Source organism: Parus major, chromosome 4 (genome assembly GCF_001522545.3).
Source record: "Parus major isolate Abel chromosome 4, Parus_major1.1, whole genome shotgun sequence".
Classification (NCBI taxonomy): domain Eukaryota; kingdom Metazoa; phylum Chordata; class Aves; order Passeriformes; family Paridae; genus Parus; species Parus major.
In genome coordinates, this window is record NC_031771.1 from 62,238,505 (window position 1) to 62,252,318 (window position 13,814).

At 44.4% G+C, this 13,814-nt stretch overlaps 2 protein-coding genes across 5 annotated transcripts in view; one reads left to right on the plus strand and one right to left on the minus strand.

Annotated features, from left to right (window-relative positions):
• MAEA (macrophage erythroblast attacher, E3 ubiquitin ligase) overlaps nt 1–5,744 on the minus strand; it is a 48,388-nt gene extending 42,644 nt beyond the window's left edge. For 2 of the 3 annotated variants that reach the window (XM_015624933.3, XM_015624931.3), the window contains exon 1: nt 5,615–5,744. In XM_015624933.3, coding sequence (XP_015480419.1) covers nt 5,615–5,683 — 69 coding nt within the window. In that variant the 5' untranslated portion in view covers nt 5,684–5,744. The remainder of the gene's footprint in view (nt 1–5,614) is intronic. The other variant, XM_015624935.2, reaches the window with a different exon arrangement.
• Nucleotides 5,745–6,442: 698 nt separating this feature from the next.
• The window catches only part of CTBP1 (C-terminal binding protein 1), a 235,257-nt gene continuing 227,885 nt past the window's right edge, over nt 6,443–13,814 (plus strand). Inside the window, exon 1 of one of the 2 annotated variants that reach the window (XM_015624116.3) lies at nt 6,443–6,540. The gene's annotated coding sequence lies outside the window, so the exon portion shown is untranslated. The remainder of the gene's footprint in view (nt 6,541–13,814) is intronic. The other variant, XM_015624114.3, reaches the window with a different exon arrangement.

The window sequence follows — 13,814 nt, forward strand, 5'->3', positions numbered from 1 at the left end:
CCAAGTGTACAATGCAAGCAGCTTTTTAATTTAACAAGGACTGATGGATCCTGTCGGTGTGCCCTTACAGCAAACACCCACCTGCCAGAACAGTAATTCCCTGTGAGCCTGAAAGGTGCATACTTCTGCTGGTTATAGAGGGAAAGACAACGGGAAGATGCTTAGGGAGCCCACCAAGTAAAGCATTTTCCTCCTATTACAGTATCTAGGAAACATTTGAAGCTCATCTTTGCTTGTTTCCCAGCTCTTGAAAAATACTCATTATGCTAAGATTCAAATCTTGTCAACATTTAAAGATCCCAATGAGCTAGTTACCATACATATTATTCCTACACCAGAAAACATATACAAACCAAACTCACAAGACCACAGGGCCACTGTCCTGTGAAAACACTACAAATCGAATATGGTACAACTAACAACTGCAATATCAGGTAAGTGTTCACTTTGAAGATACTAACACAAGATCTTCTGTAAGATGTTTGAGAATACCTTTCTTCAAGTATTTTCCTACAGGCAAAATTGGGTACTGATAACCAAGCAACAGCTGTAGCTCATGACCACAGCGTTACTGCCTTTTACTGTGTTTTCTTCCTTCATTAATCACTTTAAAATGTATTTTATAGTGAGTGGGCAGGTGTGGAAAAGAGACCAATAGGAGCCAATTTCTTCAGCTATTTTACAACATCAAACTTCTTACAAAGTCCCACAATGTTAGCTTTTTCTTAAAACAGTGTTTTTTAGAGCAGAGCCTAGTGCAGTAAAACAACAGCAGTACAAAAGATGTCACACTTGTTTGCTGACACAAACACACACACACACACACACATAGGATGTGTCAAAACAGGAAGTGCATTATTCAGCAGCACAGGAACGCTTGGCATGGACATTCAACACAGTCGGTGAGTCAGAGCAGCCAGGTTGAAGATGGATTTAGTGTGAGATAAGTGTTCATGATGAGTTAGTCAGAGCTGTTACCAACATCCAGGCTTAGCTTATTTTGCCAGCCCTCTGTCTGAAAAGCACTTAGATAATCTTTTAAAAAGGAGCCTACAAGAGAGCTGGAATGGGACTTTTTACAACAGCAGGTAGCGGAAAGGGGGAATGGCCTCAACTAAAAGATGGCAGTTTTAGATTAGATATGAAGAAGAATTTTTTTTTTATTGAAAGGATGGTAAAACACTGGAACAGGCTGCCCAGAAAGCTGTGAATGTGTTCTCCGCGGGAGTATTCAAGGCCAGGTTGGATAAACCTTTGAGCAACTTGGTACAGTGGAAGGTGACCCTGACAGGATTGGAACAAGATGATCTTTAATGTCCTTTCCAACTCAACCCATTCCATGATTCTATCATCATACACAGTTTTTTACAATAATGTACAGTCAGTGAATTAAATGTTACAAGAACTTCTGTCTTAAGTTCTCCTTGAACCATTTTCACTGAACAATTTTTGCTGCTACACATTCAAAATTTTGACAAAAGTACTCTTGACTCTTAAAATTAGGTTCAAAACCAACTTAAGGGTAAAGCTTATAAACATGGGAAAAGAAGTACTGCAACCAGTTATACAAAAAATTAAACTTGCACGTCTTCTGCCTCACTGGGTAAAAAAGTCATCTGAACTGTTTGACTTCTCCGTTGATCTCCATTCTCATTGGAGATGATGGGTCAGAGTGCACCTCCCCAGTCTCCAGAGGACACAAAACTGGGAGGAGCTGTTAACATGCCAGGTGGTTGTGGTGCCATTCCTACGGATCTCACCAGGCTGGAGAAATGGGCAAACAAGAACCTCATAAAATTCAACAAAGGGAAACAAAGTTTTCCACTTGAGGAAAAACAACCCTTTGTACCAGGGTTGTTTTTTCTCAAGTGTAAGATTTTGTTTTCCTCCAGGACATGCTGGAGACCAACAACCTGGGAAGCAGCATTGCAGAGCAAAGCCTGGGGTCCTGATGGACAAGTTGCACATGACAGAAATGTGCCTCTGCAGCAAAGGATACCAACAGCACCTCCTGGTGCAGTTGGTACCAACTGCTGGCAGTGTAAGGAAAAACACTGCCAGGAGGTCAAAGAAGGTGATCCTTCCCCTCTACTCTATAGTAGAACTTAGACCCATCCAAAGTGCCATGTCCAGTTTTCTCCATTACAACAGAAACATGGGCATATTGGAATGTGTAAAGAGAAGACCTCAGAGGTCACTAACAGACTGGAGAATCTGACATGGGACGAAGGGCCAAGAGAGCTGGGATTGTTCAACCCAGAAGAGGCTCAAGGGAAGCCTTATCAAGGTATATGAATACTCAATGGGGACAACAAAGATGGAGCCAGCAGTGCCCCATCGAAGTACAACAGGCAATGAGCACAAACTGAAATACAGAAAATTTCTTGTCAACAAAAGATTACTTTCTTTTAGTAAACACAACAGTCAAACACTGGAGTAACTTTACCAATAGGGGCTGGAGTCTCCATCTTGAGAGATAATTGAGAAGTCTGGCCATGGTGCTGAGTAACCTGCTCCAGCTGACCCTGCTTGGAGGGCAGGCTACTGGACTAGACTGTCTGCAGAGGTGCCTTCTAACCTCAACTCAGGACAGAAACAATACACACTTCATATAATCTTAGTCTCGTACGTGATTCCCTATAACAATCTGACAACTGCATTTCCATGAGAAATTATTATCTTATTAAATCTGCTGCCAGTATTTTCCCTGACAGAGCTGCCAACAAAACAAACCAAAGAGTAGCTCTGAGAAGGCACTGACATATCCTGTGCTTCTACAACTCTCCTGTTGATGAACTTTTTTAAAAAGCAGTAGCTGACCAAAACTGCTTGCCAACAAACCCCTCAGAATATTTTCAAGAGATCATCCCCGCCTTTGGGTATTCCATCTTCCACTGCAGGATCTTAGTCTATACAGCTTGCTATCAGTTTAATAATTATTCATACTTCTAAAGATATGGATGAATTATCCAGCTTCCTGTCACCACTTGTTTATTATTTTCAGCAAAGAACTATGATAACAATGTTTGCATTCATTCATTTTAAAATTGCCAGCTTTCATCTTACATGCTCTCATCTTAGATTAGCAGAATACCCCATCAGTAGGAAAAAAAAAAAAAAAATTCCACAGCAGTTTGGTAGAAGAATAGCTGACAACCTTCTTGTCCTTGAGAAGGGACTGGAGAGGGTGGGGGGGAATATTCAGGAATTATTTTATACACCTAAAGAGCTTCTCTAGATTCAGCTGAAGAGCTCTATTTACTTCCCCTGAGCTGAACTGCTGAAGACAGCTGAAGTATTTCCACTCCAACAGCAACCACAATTTAGCTATGGAACAGGGATTTCCCTCTGCAGTTTGAAGCACTCTTCCACATAAAAAGCGCTCTGTGGAACACACTGCAAATGTAGAACTATTACACAACTATTATCTAGTGATGCTGGCATGAGGAAGCTAGAGGGAGGAAACAGGAAGGATATAAATACAAGTCTGCAATCTTTCATATTTTACTCACATAAGGAAAAATCACCAGTGTCCAGATCCCCAAGAGAAATAACTGAGCTACTGTGTTGGTGAAAAAATAAATAATTAAAAAGTGATACACAATCATTTTACACAGCATTTGAATAAACAGGATATAAAAATTCAGAGTCTCAGCCCCACAGAAACTTTTAGGTACATGATTCCTAAAGAACAAAATGAGACTCCATATCAACTTACTTTAGCAGAATTTAGCCATAGTGTTCATTTATGTGTGCTGCTTTTTCACCTCCACCACTAAAATATTTTGATATATGACTCACAGCTAAGAACATTTCAGAGGACACATTCAAAAGATTTGAGCAGACACTGTTCTGGCAGGTTTTTTTCAAACAATGAAAAATGTTGTTAAAGATTACAGGAACAACCCAGAAGTTGAACGGCTGCTGGGAAGAGTCAATAAACATCACCTTTGCTTGGAAATTAAGAGTTTCAGCGCAAGGATGTCTCACCCACTTACTATTTAGCTTGCTAACTTTACAAACAACATTCCATTCTATTATGTATATTTTTGTTGAGATATTTTTGGGAAAAAGAATGCTTGTGGAAATAAAATAATTAGTCCAAAATATTCTCTACCTTTTAAATGGCTGGCACCTTGACAATTCATCTTAAGTCATAAGCACCAAAACAAAAAACTCACTGATCCTCACTGCCAGTAATTTTTCAGGAATGTAGCAACCAAAGCTGTGGTAACAATTGGAATACACCTAAAATACAGTCTTAAAACTATGTTCTTAACATTAAATGGCTTCACATTGTTCTGGCTATAGAAAGCACCAGAGAGCTCTTTACAGCTATTTTAAAATTTAAGCCTGATGCTGTTAGGTTCAAAGTACTTCTGGGTGACATAATGGAGGTTTCACATGTAAAATGAGAATTAACACTTTGTCCTTCTGCTTCTCGGGACCTGAGCATGACGGAGTTAGTGGAGGACATGCACAAGAAGAACATGGCCAGAGAGCCTTCAGAACCAACACTGCTAAGAGCACACAATGCTCGGCATGTGAAGGCACAGCATCATCTCAGCACAACGAAGTTGACTTTGCAAAAACATCTTCTATAGATGGCAAAATGTGGATAGGCTGATATGAGAGATGTTTAAATAAGCATTTTACAATAGAGATCCTTCTACCAGGTGCCTTCCACAGTTGCTGCTATTTACGTGGTAGACCTCCTGTATAATACAACACGAGACTTCAAACAAAGGTTTCCGTTGATTCCTATGAGCATCATCCTTGCAGTTCAACAGTTCTCGGAGGCACTGAGCGTTAAGGTCATCGCTGAGTCCTTCACCTGCCTCTTAACACCTGGTTAAAGCCCAAGACCATTTATACAGGCTTGGGAGACCTCCATCCTGCAGGCAGACGCAGTATCTCAAGGAACAGCTTTTACCAAACTCTATTTTGCTTATTCGCCTCCACAGCCCTCCAATACGTCTGTCCCTTTTGTATTTTAAGCTCAGCTCCATCTTCGGGGGACCAAGCAGCCAGGGAACCATATTATACTGCCACCTCCACTCCCTCCCCTTTAACACGTCTCCTAACAACGCCACGTAGATTCAGATAATCATCTGGGATGAGCACTTCAGGCAGTCCTCGGTGTTCCTGAGGGAGTACGTTCCACTTACACACCCCAACCCCTCTCCCCCAGCCCGGCTCCGGCCGAGCCCACTCCCCCCTCACACCGCCCCGCGACCACAAGGACCTCACTTCTCTCACAGCTCCTTTCCAGCTCTTTTTGTGTCCCCACCGTGTCCCGGGGGCCTCCCCCGTCCCCTCAGGGCACGGAGACACCAGGGAAGAGCCGCATATTCCAGGCACGTCCCTCTCCCTCCGCGGAGGGGGATGGGAAGAGCAGCAGCGGAGCGGCACCAGCCGAGACGTCAAGAGGGGGAAAAACGGGGACAGGCGGGAACTACGCGATAGGAATCGCTCCCAACCTCCATCCCGCAGCCCCGGGGATCCCAAGGCGGAGAGAACGCGGGGTAGAAGGGGCTCCCCCTCAGCGCTGCTCGGGCGGGACGCTGAGGGCGTTAACGCGCTCCCCCCGCGCCGGGGGCGGCCCGGCACCCACCTTGAGAGTGGGGTACTCCTGCACCTTCAGAGTCATTGAGAGCTGAGCGGCTGATTCCTGCACCGCCATCTTGGATCGAGCACCGGCCTCCCCCCTCCCTGCTTTCCCTCCCGCCCTCCTTCCCAGCGCGTCCCGGCGGGAGCTACCTACGGCGCGCGCGGCATGCCGGGAAACGGCGCCCGCCCCGCCCCGGCCCTCATGGACACGGGCCAAACCAACGCGCACGCTCCCCCCTGCCACCCCGCGCCGCCGCGGCTTGGTACGCTCCGCGGGGGCGTTGACGGAGGGAGAGCGACGGCACACCGGCCAATGAGCGGCTCCCTTCCTCACGTTCCCCTGCCGTGAGTGTTGACACCGCCCCAGAGCTCGGGGAGCCGCGCCTGAATGGGCAGCGGGTGTGGAAATGGGCGGGGCCACATGGATGCGCGGACAAATCAAATGGGATTACGGCATCGGGATAGGCGGGATTTGGGGGTGTTATGGACACCTAGCCACCCAGTGGCTGCAGAGAGCGATTTCCTGTGGCCCAATCAGAACATGCTCTGGGGCTCAGTGGGCGGGACCTAAAAGTAAATTTTGCTGGTGACTTCAAACGGCCGTTTTAACACCCCCGAGGTGTCCGGGAAGGGGAGGGGCGGAGCGAGGGGCGGAGCGCGCTTTGATGGACAGCGCCGCCAGCCAGTGCTGTAACCTCTCGAATTGACGGGCAGGCTTCTGAACCAATGGGTGGCGCGTCTGGGGCGGGGCGGCGGGCGGCGTGTGGCTGTGTGTACATCGAGGGGGGCGGGGCCGCCCCCCGTGAGTTCCGCGGGGCGGAGGGAGCGAGTGGGAGCCAGTGAGGCGGAGACGGCGGGAAGAGATTTAAATAGCGGACACGGTGGCAGCCCCCTGCCCTCGGTTTCCCGGGCCGGCGCCGAGTTTCCCCGGTGAGCGGAGGCGTGGGGCGGGCGCAGCTCCCGCCGCAGCCGGGCCGGTCCCGCCCGCCCCGCGGGAGACGGGGTGGGGAGGGGGGGCGGCTCCGTTCGGCCACCGGGGTCTCTGGAGGTCCATTCATGGGTCCCGCTGCCCTCGCAGCCGCGCCGGCGAGCGGAGCTGCCGTCCCCGGCACCGCCCGGTGCCGCCGGGCGCTACAGGTGCGGAGTTGGGGCTGCTGTGGCCGGTGCTGGGTGCGCGGGCTCCCGGCGCGATCCCGGCGAGCTGTGGATCTCCATGGCTGCGCTCGGAGGCTTTGCGTGACCCGCTGACCTCTGCCCGGTCCCTGTAAGGTGACGAGCACCGGTTTAAGCGAGCAGTAATTCCCCTGCCGGACGTACGTGAGCGTTTCCATTAAAGAAAAAAAATAGAAAAAAAAAAGAAAATAAAAGGGGACGTGATCCTGAAGAGTTCCTACTTGTACGAGGGAATAAAACCGCTCTTGGAGTGTCAATCCTAATATAAAAGCTCCTTTCTGGGTAATGCGTAGAGGGCAGTGTCTCGATGTTCGGCTCCTCGCTGTGACCTGGGCACCTCAGCGTGTGACACAGGGCACTTCATCACACCAAACTGGCAGCAGAAGGGAAACGTGCCCATAGGACCTGTACGTGCAGTAGATACAAACTTCATTCTGCTGCTGAAGTTGGTGTCAAAAGTTTGGTTTCTCGATGCACTGGCATCAAATGTGCTTCAAGTGGTGTGCTGCTAGAGTTTGAGGCTTTAAAGAGACCCCAAAATATGTATCTATCAATAACCATGATGGTTTTTTGCTCTCTAAACATTGTAGTTATGTTTTTACTGGTCTGCAGAAGACTGGGGGGAAAAAAAACCACCAATGCTTCCAGGAGGAGTGAGCACATTTAACTTTCCTGGTTCGAAAGAGCAAGTATGTTTCTTAGAATACTTGGTGGCATTGTTTCTGATATGCATAGACCTCATTGCACTGGAAGTATCTGCCCACCATAAAGGGATGGGGGTAAATAAAAGGCAACATGGGAAATCATTCAGTTGAGTGTTAGATTCTCTTCAGCTCTCAACTCTGAACTATTTACTGATGCTTACTCACAGTTGCCCTAGCATTCAGCCTTCTGCTGACCATAACCAGAAAATGTATGCTAAACATAATTTACCAAGCCCCCACCAGGTGCAGAGCCTTAGTTTGAGAAGTGTATTAGTGAAACTTCTGTGTTAGGTACACCTGGGATTAGCATTCGTGTCTAGACACGATCTTGGGACCAGATCCTGCAAGACGATTTTTATAAGGGGGATTTTGACTCCATTAAAGTTCTGTACAGGGAATGGTTCACCCTGAGCTGCTTGGGTGGAGGATTGAAAACTTTGCTCAGTTGTTGCTGTATTTACAAACATAATTATGTGGCATTGTAAAATATTCCTGTTCTTCCTGTCTGTCTTAAATATCCCGTAAGCTAATATTTAGAAGGAAATTTGCTCTTCAGTAGTCCCCATGATTGATGGTACTGAGTAGCTTGAATCTGGCATACCTTAACTCTGTGATGCTTTGTGACTTGCCTTATAATTGATCAAGTCATGTATGCATTTGTCCGAGACACTTACATGCAATGAGTTTTGTTTATATGTAGTCTCTTAATGGTCCTTTCTGATAATACAGTAGCTAATTTAATGTAACACAGATACTCTATGGATACAGGTTATGTTCTCAGGCTGTGCCTGTCTTTAAACTGAAGGGTTATTGGTGAAGCTTTGTCAGACATTAGTAGCCAGAGCTAAGGGGGTTGCTTAATGGAACAGATGGCCAAGCAACCATCATGTCAGAGAAAACAGCATGTATTCGTGTATTCTTAGTTTAACACAAGAGGGAGCATGTCTAATCTTTAACCTTTAAATATTGCGACTTCAGGGAGGAAGCTTGAAGTGTTGAGTGTCAACTAATTTATGTTCAAGGCTCCATGTGCAAATATTGATACAACCTATGCATATTTCTGGCATGTTTTCAGCTTTAGACTGCAGCTGTTGATTTATAGTGTAACTGTTGGTGTGATAAATGTGGGGATGAGAACCAAGCTAATGATCTTTTGAAGTTGTTAAAAATCTGTAGTTTCCTGCTAAATTAAACAAAATATTTATGGCTATTGTTATTCCTGGGTATGGTTATTAATATACAAAGGTTGTACTTTTTTCTTTAATATTGGGTTAATATATGTCTTCTGCTTAACCTATCATACAAACTTATAAAGATCAGTCTTAATTTAATTAAATTTAGTTTAATTGCCTATGTACATTTGCTTTTAGAGTTCTTATAAATCCTACCACTTTATTCAATAGGAAGTATGAAGTTTGATCTACTGAGAAGTTTTGTACAGTATCTTCTTTATTTTTTTCTTGTCCCCTGGTGTCATAAAAGGAAGATGAAAAATCAGCTTCCATTTTGTATTTCTTGGTATTGTCCAGCTGAATCATAACGTGTTAATGTTTGTCCTCGTTCAGTGTCTTGTTAATGTGAATTAGCAATTAGTTTAACTTAAGCAGTGTGCACAGAATACTCCAAACCTTTAGGAGAACTTTACTCATTTGTTTCCAGTAGCCCTCTGCTCTGCTCCAGATTAATGATCAGAGAAGAACATCTGTCTACCATTAAACATTGCATGCAAATTATGTATCTTTCAAGAACATTAACACTCCATGTGTTATTTGTTGGAGCAGAGCAGAGGGCTACTGGAAACAAATTGAGATTTTACTGCACTGGCTTCTCTTTCCTCTCTGTGGCCATTATAAGCCCAGTGCCAGGTGGCAGAAGTGGGTGTGTGTCACCATCATGTGTTGTATTTGCAGACCAGACTGGCCTGAGGCAGGAATGTGAAGCCCTGTCCTGGTTCTGGTAGGAAGGAGTGCAGGTTGTCCCACTGTGTTCTGTAGAGTTCCCTTCCTCCAAGCCGGTGGGTGTGGTGGTATTGTCCATTATAATGGAGAGGCAGAATCCTTTACTCTTCTGGTGAGTTATGGTGTTTGTTAAATATTTAGGACCTTACCTTTAGTCTGTGTTAATTTTTTCTTCTGATTAATGGGAGAAATTTTGTTATTTTTTAACCACTTTGCACAGCATTGACAGAAGAAGGTGTTAATATCAAATCAGCTTGTCTTCAAAACACGCCAGGCAGCTGTTCTTGCAAGGCAGAAATGTGAGATGACCTGTATTAACATTGGACACCTGTACTAATATTGGACACTAACATGGAATCATAGAATGGTTTGGGTTGGAAGGGACCTTAAAAATCATCCAGTTCCAGCCACTGTCTATTGTATGGGTATTACATATTCATCAAATGTTAGGACTTTTTTAAAAAAGATAATGGGAATGAGACAGTTGCTACTGGGGAAGTTGCTTTACTGAGTTATTCACAGCAACCAAGCATTTTTAATGGCTGGCTCCATTTTAATGGATGCAATTGATTTTAAATTCTATGTATGAAACAGTACTGTGGAGTCAGAAGTTCACAGAGACCAGAGAGATGCTTTTTGATGGAAAAGTTTTGATGGACTTGAGTTTTGTAAGGATTAGATGAACTGCCTGTTGTCTTGGCTATTCCATATCAGTCACGACTTATGCTTTGGTTTTCTTGCCCAGCAGGCTTAGGCTGCTGCACAGTCTTTACAATAAAGGTGTATTTTTACTTTAAAAGAAAGTAGTAATATGACTGTATAGTTCATGCTTTGGAGTTTTTTTTCTTCATTTTGTTATTGTAACTTTAAAGGTAACCGAAAAGTGTCTTAGTGCATCTGGATTGTGTAAAAAGGCTGGGGAAGTTTTATTTCTGTATCTGAGAGGAAATTGCCAAGAGTAAAAACCCAACAAACAAACAAAAGAAAAAGCCCCTACGACCACAACCTGTCGATTAACAACAGCAGCAGGACTGCCCTGATGTGCCACAGTTTAGAGGGTAGTTGTAAAGTAGTAAATAGAGATCAAATGCTTTGTTTCCTTATTTTAACATAAGGACCCTTTCCTTATCCGAGGGAAATGCAGATGCTCTCAGCAGTTTGGGTTACCAAGTTACCGTAATGAATTGGGTTTGAGACCTCATAGAGCTGTGCTGGATCGTCTGTGGGAGCATTTTCATATCTCTGGTACCAATCTGGTACCTTTTGGGCAATGTGTGTGTAGAACTTACTTAGAAATTATCCTATGTTCATGCAAACCGGGTTTCGCTGTTAAGGTATTTTTTATATTGCTTTTATTAAAAATGAAGGGGGGGCATTCACAATGTAGGTCAAATTCTTGTGAAGCCTCATTAAAAAAAAAAAAAAGACTGTATTTGCATGAAAAAAGGCATGTGGGACTGCCTGACCAAGTGCACAGCCTCCTGTAACTTTCTGAATGGTCTAAATGGGTGATTTAAAATGCAAAGGGAAGGGGGTTTACCTGCAATATTTTTGACCATAAGCATTTTTTCTTTTTTTTCCTTTCTGAGTTACAGCCCCCTGAAAATGGGGGGGTTTAGAAAGAAAGTGCTGACACAGCCTTGACTACAGAGCAGTGCTCTGCGTGCTGCTGCAATAATTGTCCAGGCAGTGTTTTTTGCTTCCCTGCCATTGTGCTTTACATTCCTTCAACCCATTCAATTTTTAACTTTCCGAAAGTTTGGTATTATTGCGAGCCCCCGGCGTGTGTGCAGCCGCCGGAGGAGCGAGGTTGGCAGAGTAGCATGGACTTGTTAATCTCAGCCTGATCTTGTCAGCAACAGCAGAGCAGAGAGGGAGAGAACTCCGGCTGGGGCAGCGCTCCAAAGGTTCGTCTCTTCTCTTTTATACCTAAATTGCGTCTCGGTGGCGAAGCGTGGGGCGTGCGGAGCGCGGGGGGCTCCGCGGCGGGGCCGGCTGCGCGTTCGGCCGCGGTGTTTGTGTGCCGGGGGAGGCTCCGGCTCCGAGACGGCCACCGTGTGTGTGTGTTACGGCCGGGGAGACGCCGAAGGAGAGGAAACCCTGTTGGTTCTCCATGCAAATGACCGCTCTGGTTGTAACAAAAGCCTTGATGTTGGGCTTGGAAAAATGATCTGACAGTGTAACAACCCCAGGCCACTTTCGCCATGTTTTTGTTTATTCATGTTTCATTCCGTTTTCCGTAGCTATCTCGCAGATGTTTCCAATTTCACTGTTTGTTGTTGGTTTGGTTTTTTCTCCTTCTCTCTCTCTCTTTTTTTTTTTTACACCGTCGAGCCTTTTTGGAGTTAGGAAGAAAAGGCGTGAAAGAATGTTAACAAAACAGAGAGGTGTTGCAGATGTTTATACTTTAGTTCTTGCGTTGCGCCTGGCGATTCTGGCAGAGGGATTCAGTGCATATGAAGGAACGTAAGAAGCATCTGTTTTACCTACCGAGCTTGTGGTTTCGAAATGTGCCCATTGTAACTTGAATATTTACATAAACAGATGAAGTGAGCACGTTCCCGGTGCAGTGTGGCAGGTCCAGATTCTCATTTGCTTGCTACTGTTTTTGAAGGGGGGGGGGGGGGGGGGGGGGGGGGGGGGGGGAAGGGGGAGCAAAGGAAAAGAGCAAGGAAAGGAATATCTGTGACACAACATGTATGCTCCTGGATAAACTCCTGCCATCTCGGAGTGCCTTTAAATATTTGAACAGCTTCAGTTAAGTCAAATAAAATTGGTTACCATGAGAAACAAAAAAGTCTAATAGAATAGTTGAGCACACTAATGAAAATATGAATATAACATTGTTTCAGAATCATTCAAAGAACTGGATTAGATAGAAAACCTTGTCAATGACGGTGATAGTAACACATTTAAACATTTTTGCTTCTGAGATCCTGGAAAACAGCAGTACACACAGTACAGAAATAGCAGAGGTGGATGGTATGTTATCTTACAGTCGCATAAATTGAAATGTAATTGTCTACTAATGATGTTAAAATCAGTCTGGTTGTAGAATTTTATGCTTGATGAATGCATTGAGGCATACACAAATAAAATCTGAAATCTTAAAGGACAATGATTCAATGTCCAGAGCCAGTGGTTAAATCAGATGTGGTAACTATGGTGAGAGGTAAAGTTACTTAGCTTCCCACAGACCATGCATATGTGGGTTTCTTTTCGTATAATGGAGATTAAGGAGCAAAGGATTAGAAAATCTAAAGAGAAATTTTGAGTAGGAGACCTGTAGCCTTGCTCTGGGAATTAACACTGTGGAGGCTTTTAAAAGAGAGGCAGGCTGTAAGTAAACACTCTCTTGTAATATATTGATGATAATTCTAGAAAGGAGTCTTTCTGGTTGGAAATATCAACAGCAGCTCATGCACACAGGAGCAAAATCAATCCTCTCCATATTAAAATAATCCTCCTACTCCAACAAAACAAAAGCAGAACCCAGCACAGATTTCCGCATTACCAAGTGACAGCACAAAATCAGGTAAAGTCTGCTATTCTGAATGAATGTATTTTAGGTTTTTGCAGAACGAAGCAATATTGATTTATTTGGATTGCTTCACATTCCTATTTTTAAGCATGCGTATGATATGTGTTTAGGATTTTTTTAAACTTCAAAAATGGTGGTCATAGGAAGTAGGAAATAAAATCAGAGCTTAGTGTTCTAGTTGGTAAATATTGGGGGAGTTTGGACTGCAGCCAGAGAGACTTGGACCATGTTTTTGATTTTCCTTGAGTTGAGAGGCTTCAGTGTTATCCTGAGCTTCTCAGGGAACAACTTCAGATTATGCTGATCAGCTCCAAGGGGTATGGGAAGGATTGTCATGCTTGCACATAAAACTGTGGTGTTCTGAGAGAGCAACCAGAGATGCTAATTAGTGATTAGCGATTTGAAAAGCTTAGGAAACGGAAAGGGGAGAGGTCAGGTTCAATTTCCAGCGTAGAAGAACCTGTAATAGTGCAAAGTACATTTACTGTGAGAGTGCAGAGACATCTGGGGGCCGTAAGGTGTGTTCAGCTTTCTAGTAATAGATGCTGAAGTGTTTTGGGGTTTTGGCAATGCATTAGACACATCTTCAATAAAATACTGTAAAGTTTTGGGTTTCCCCTCCTCCCTGCCCCCACTGAGGTTGTAAAACACTTGTTTTATGAGAAGTTTGCAGGATAGTTGAACATAGCCTAGACACATGGTATTACGAGTTTTAAGGTGTTTGTGGATTTACTAGGAAACACTTTGAGCTTTTTGAGGGTCATAATCCCACAGTTTGCCTTATCACCTGCTCTAAGAGGGTGTTATCAGCTACCTGTTCAGGAGATC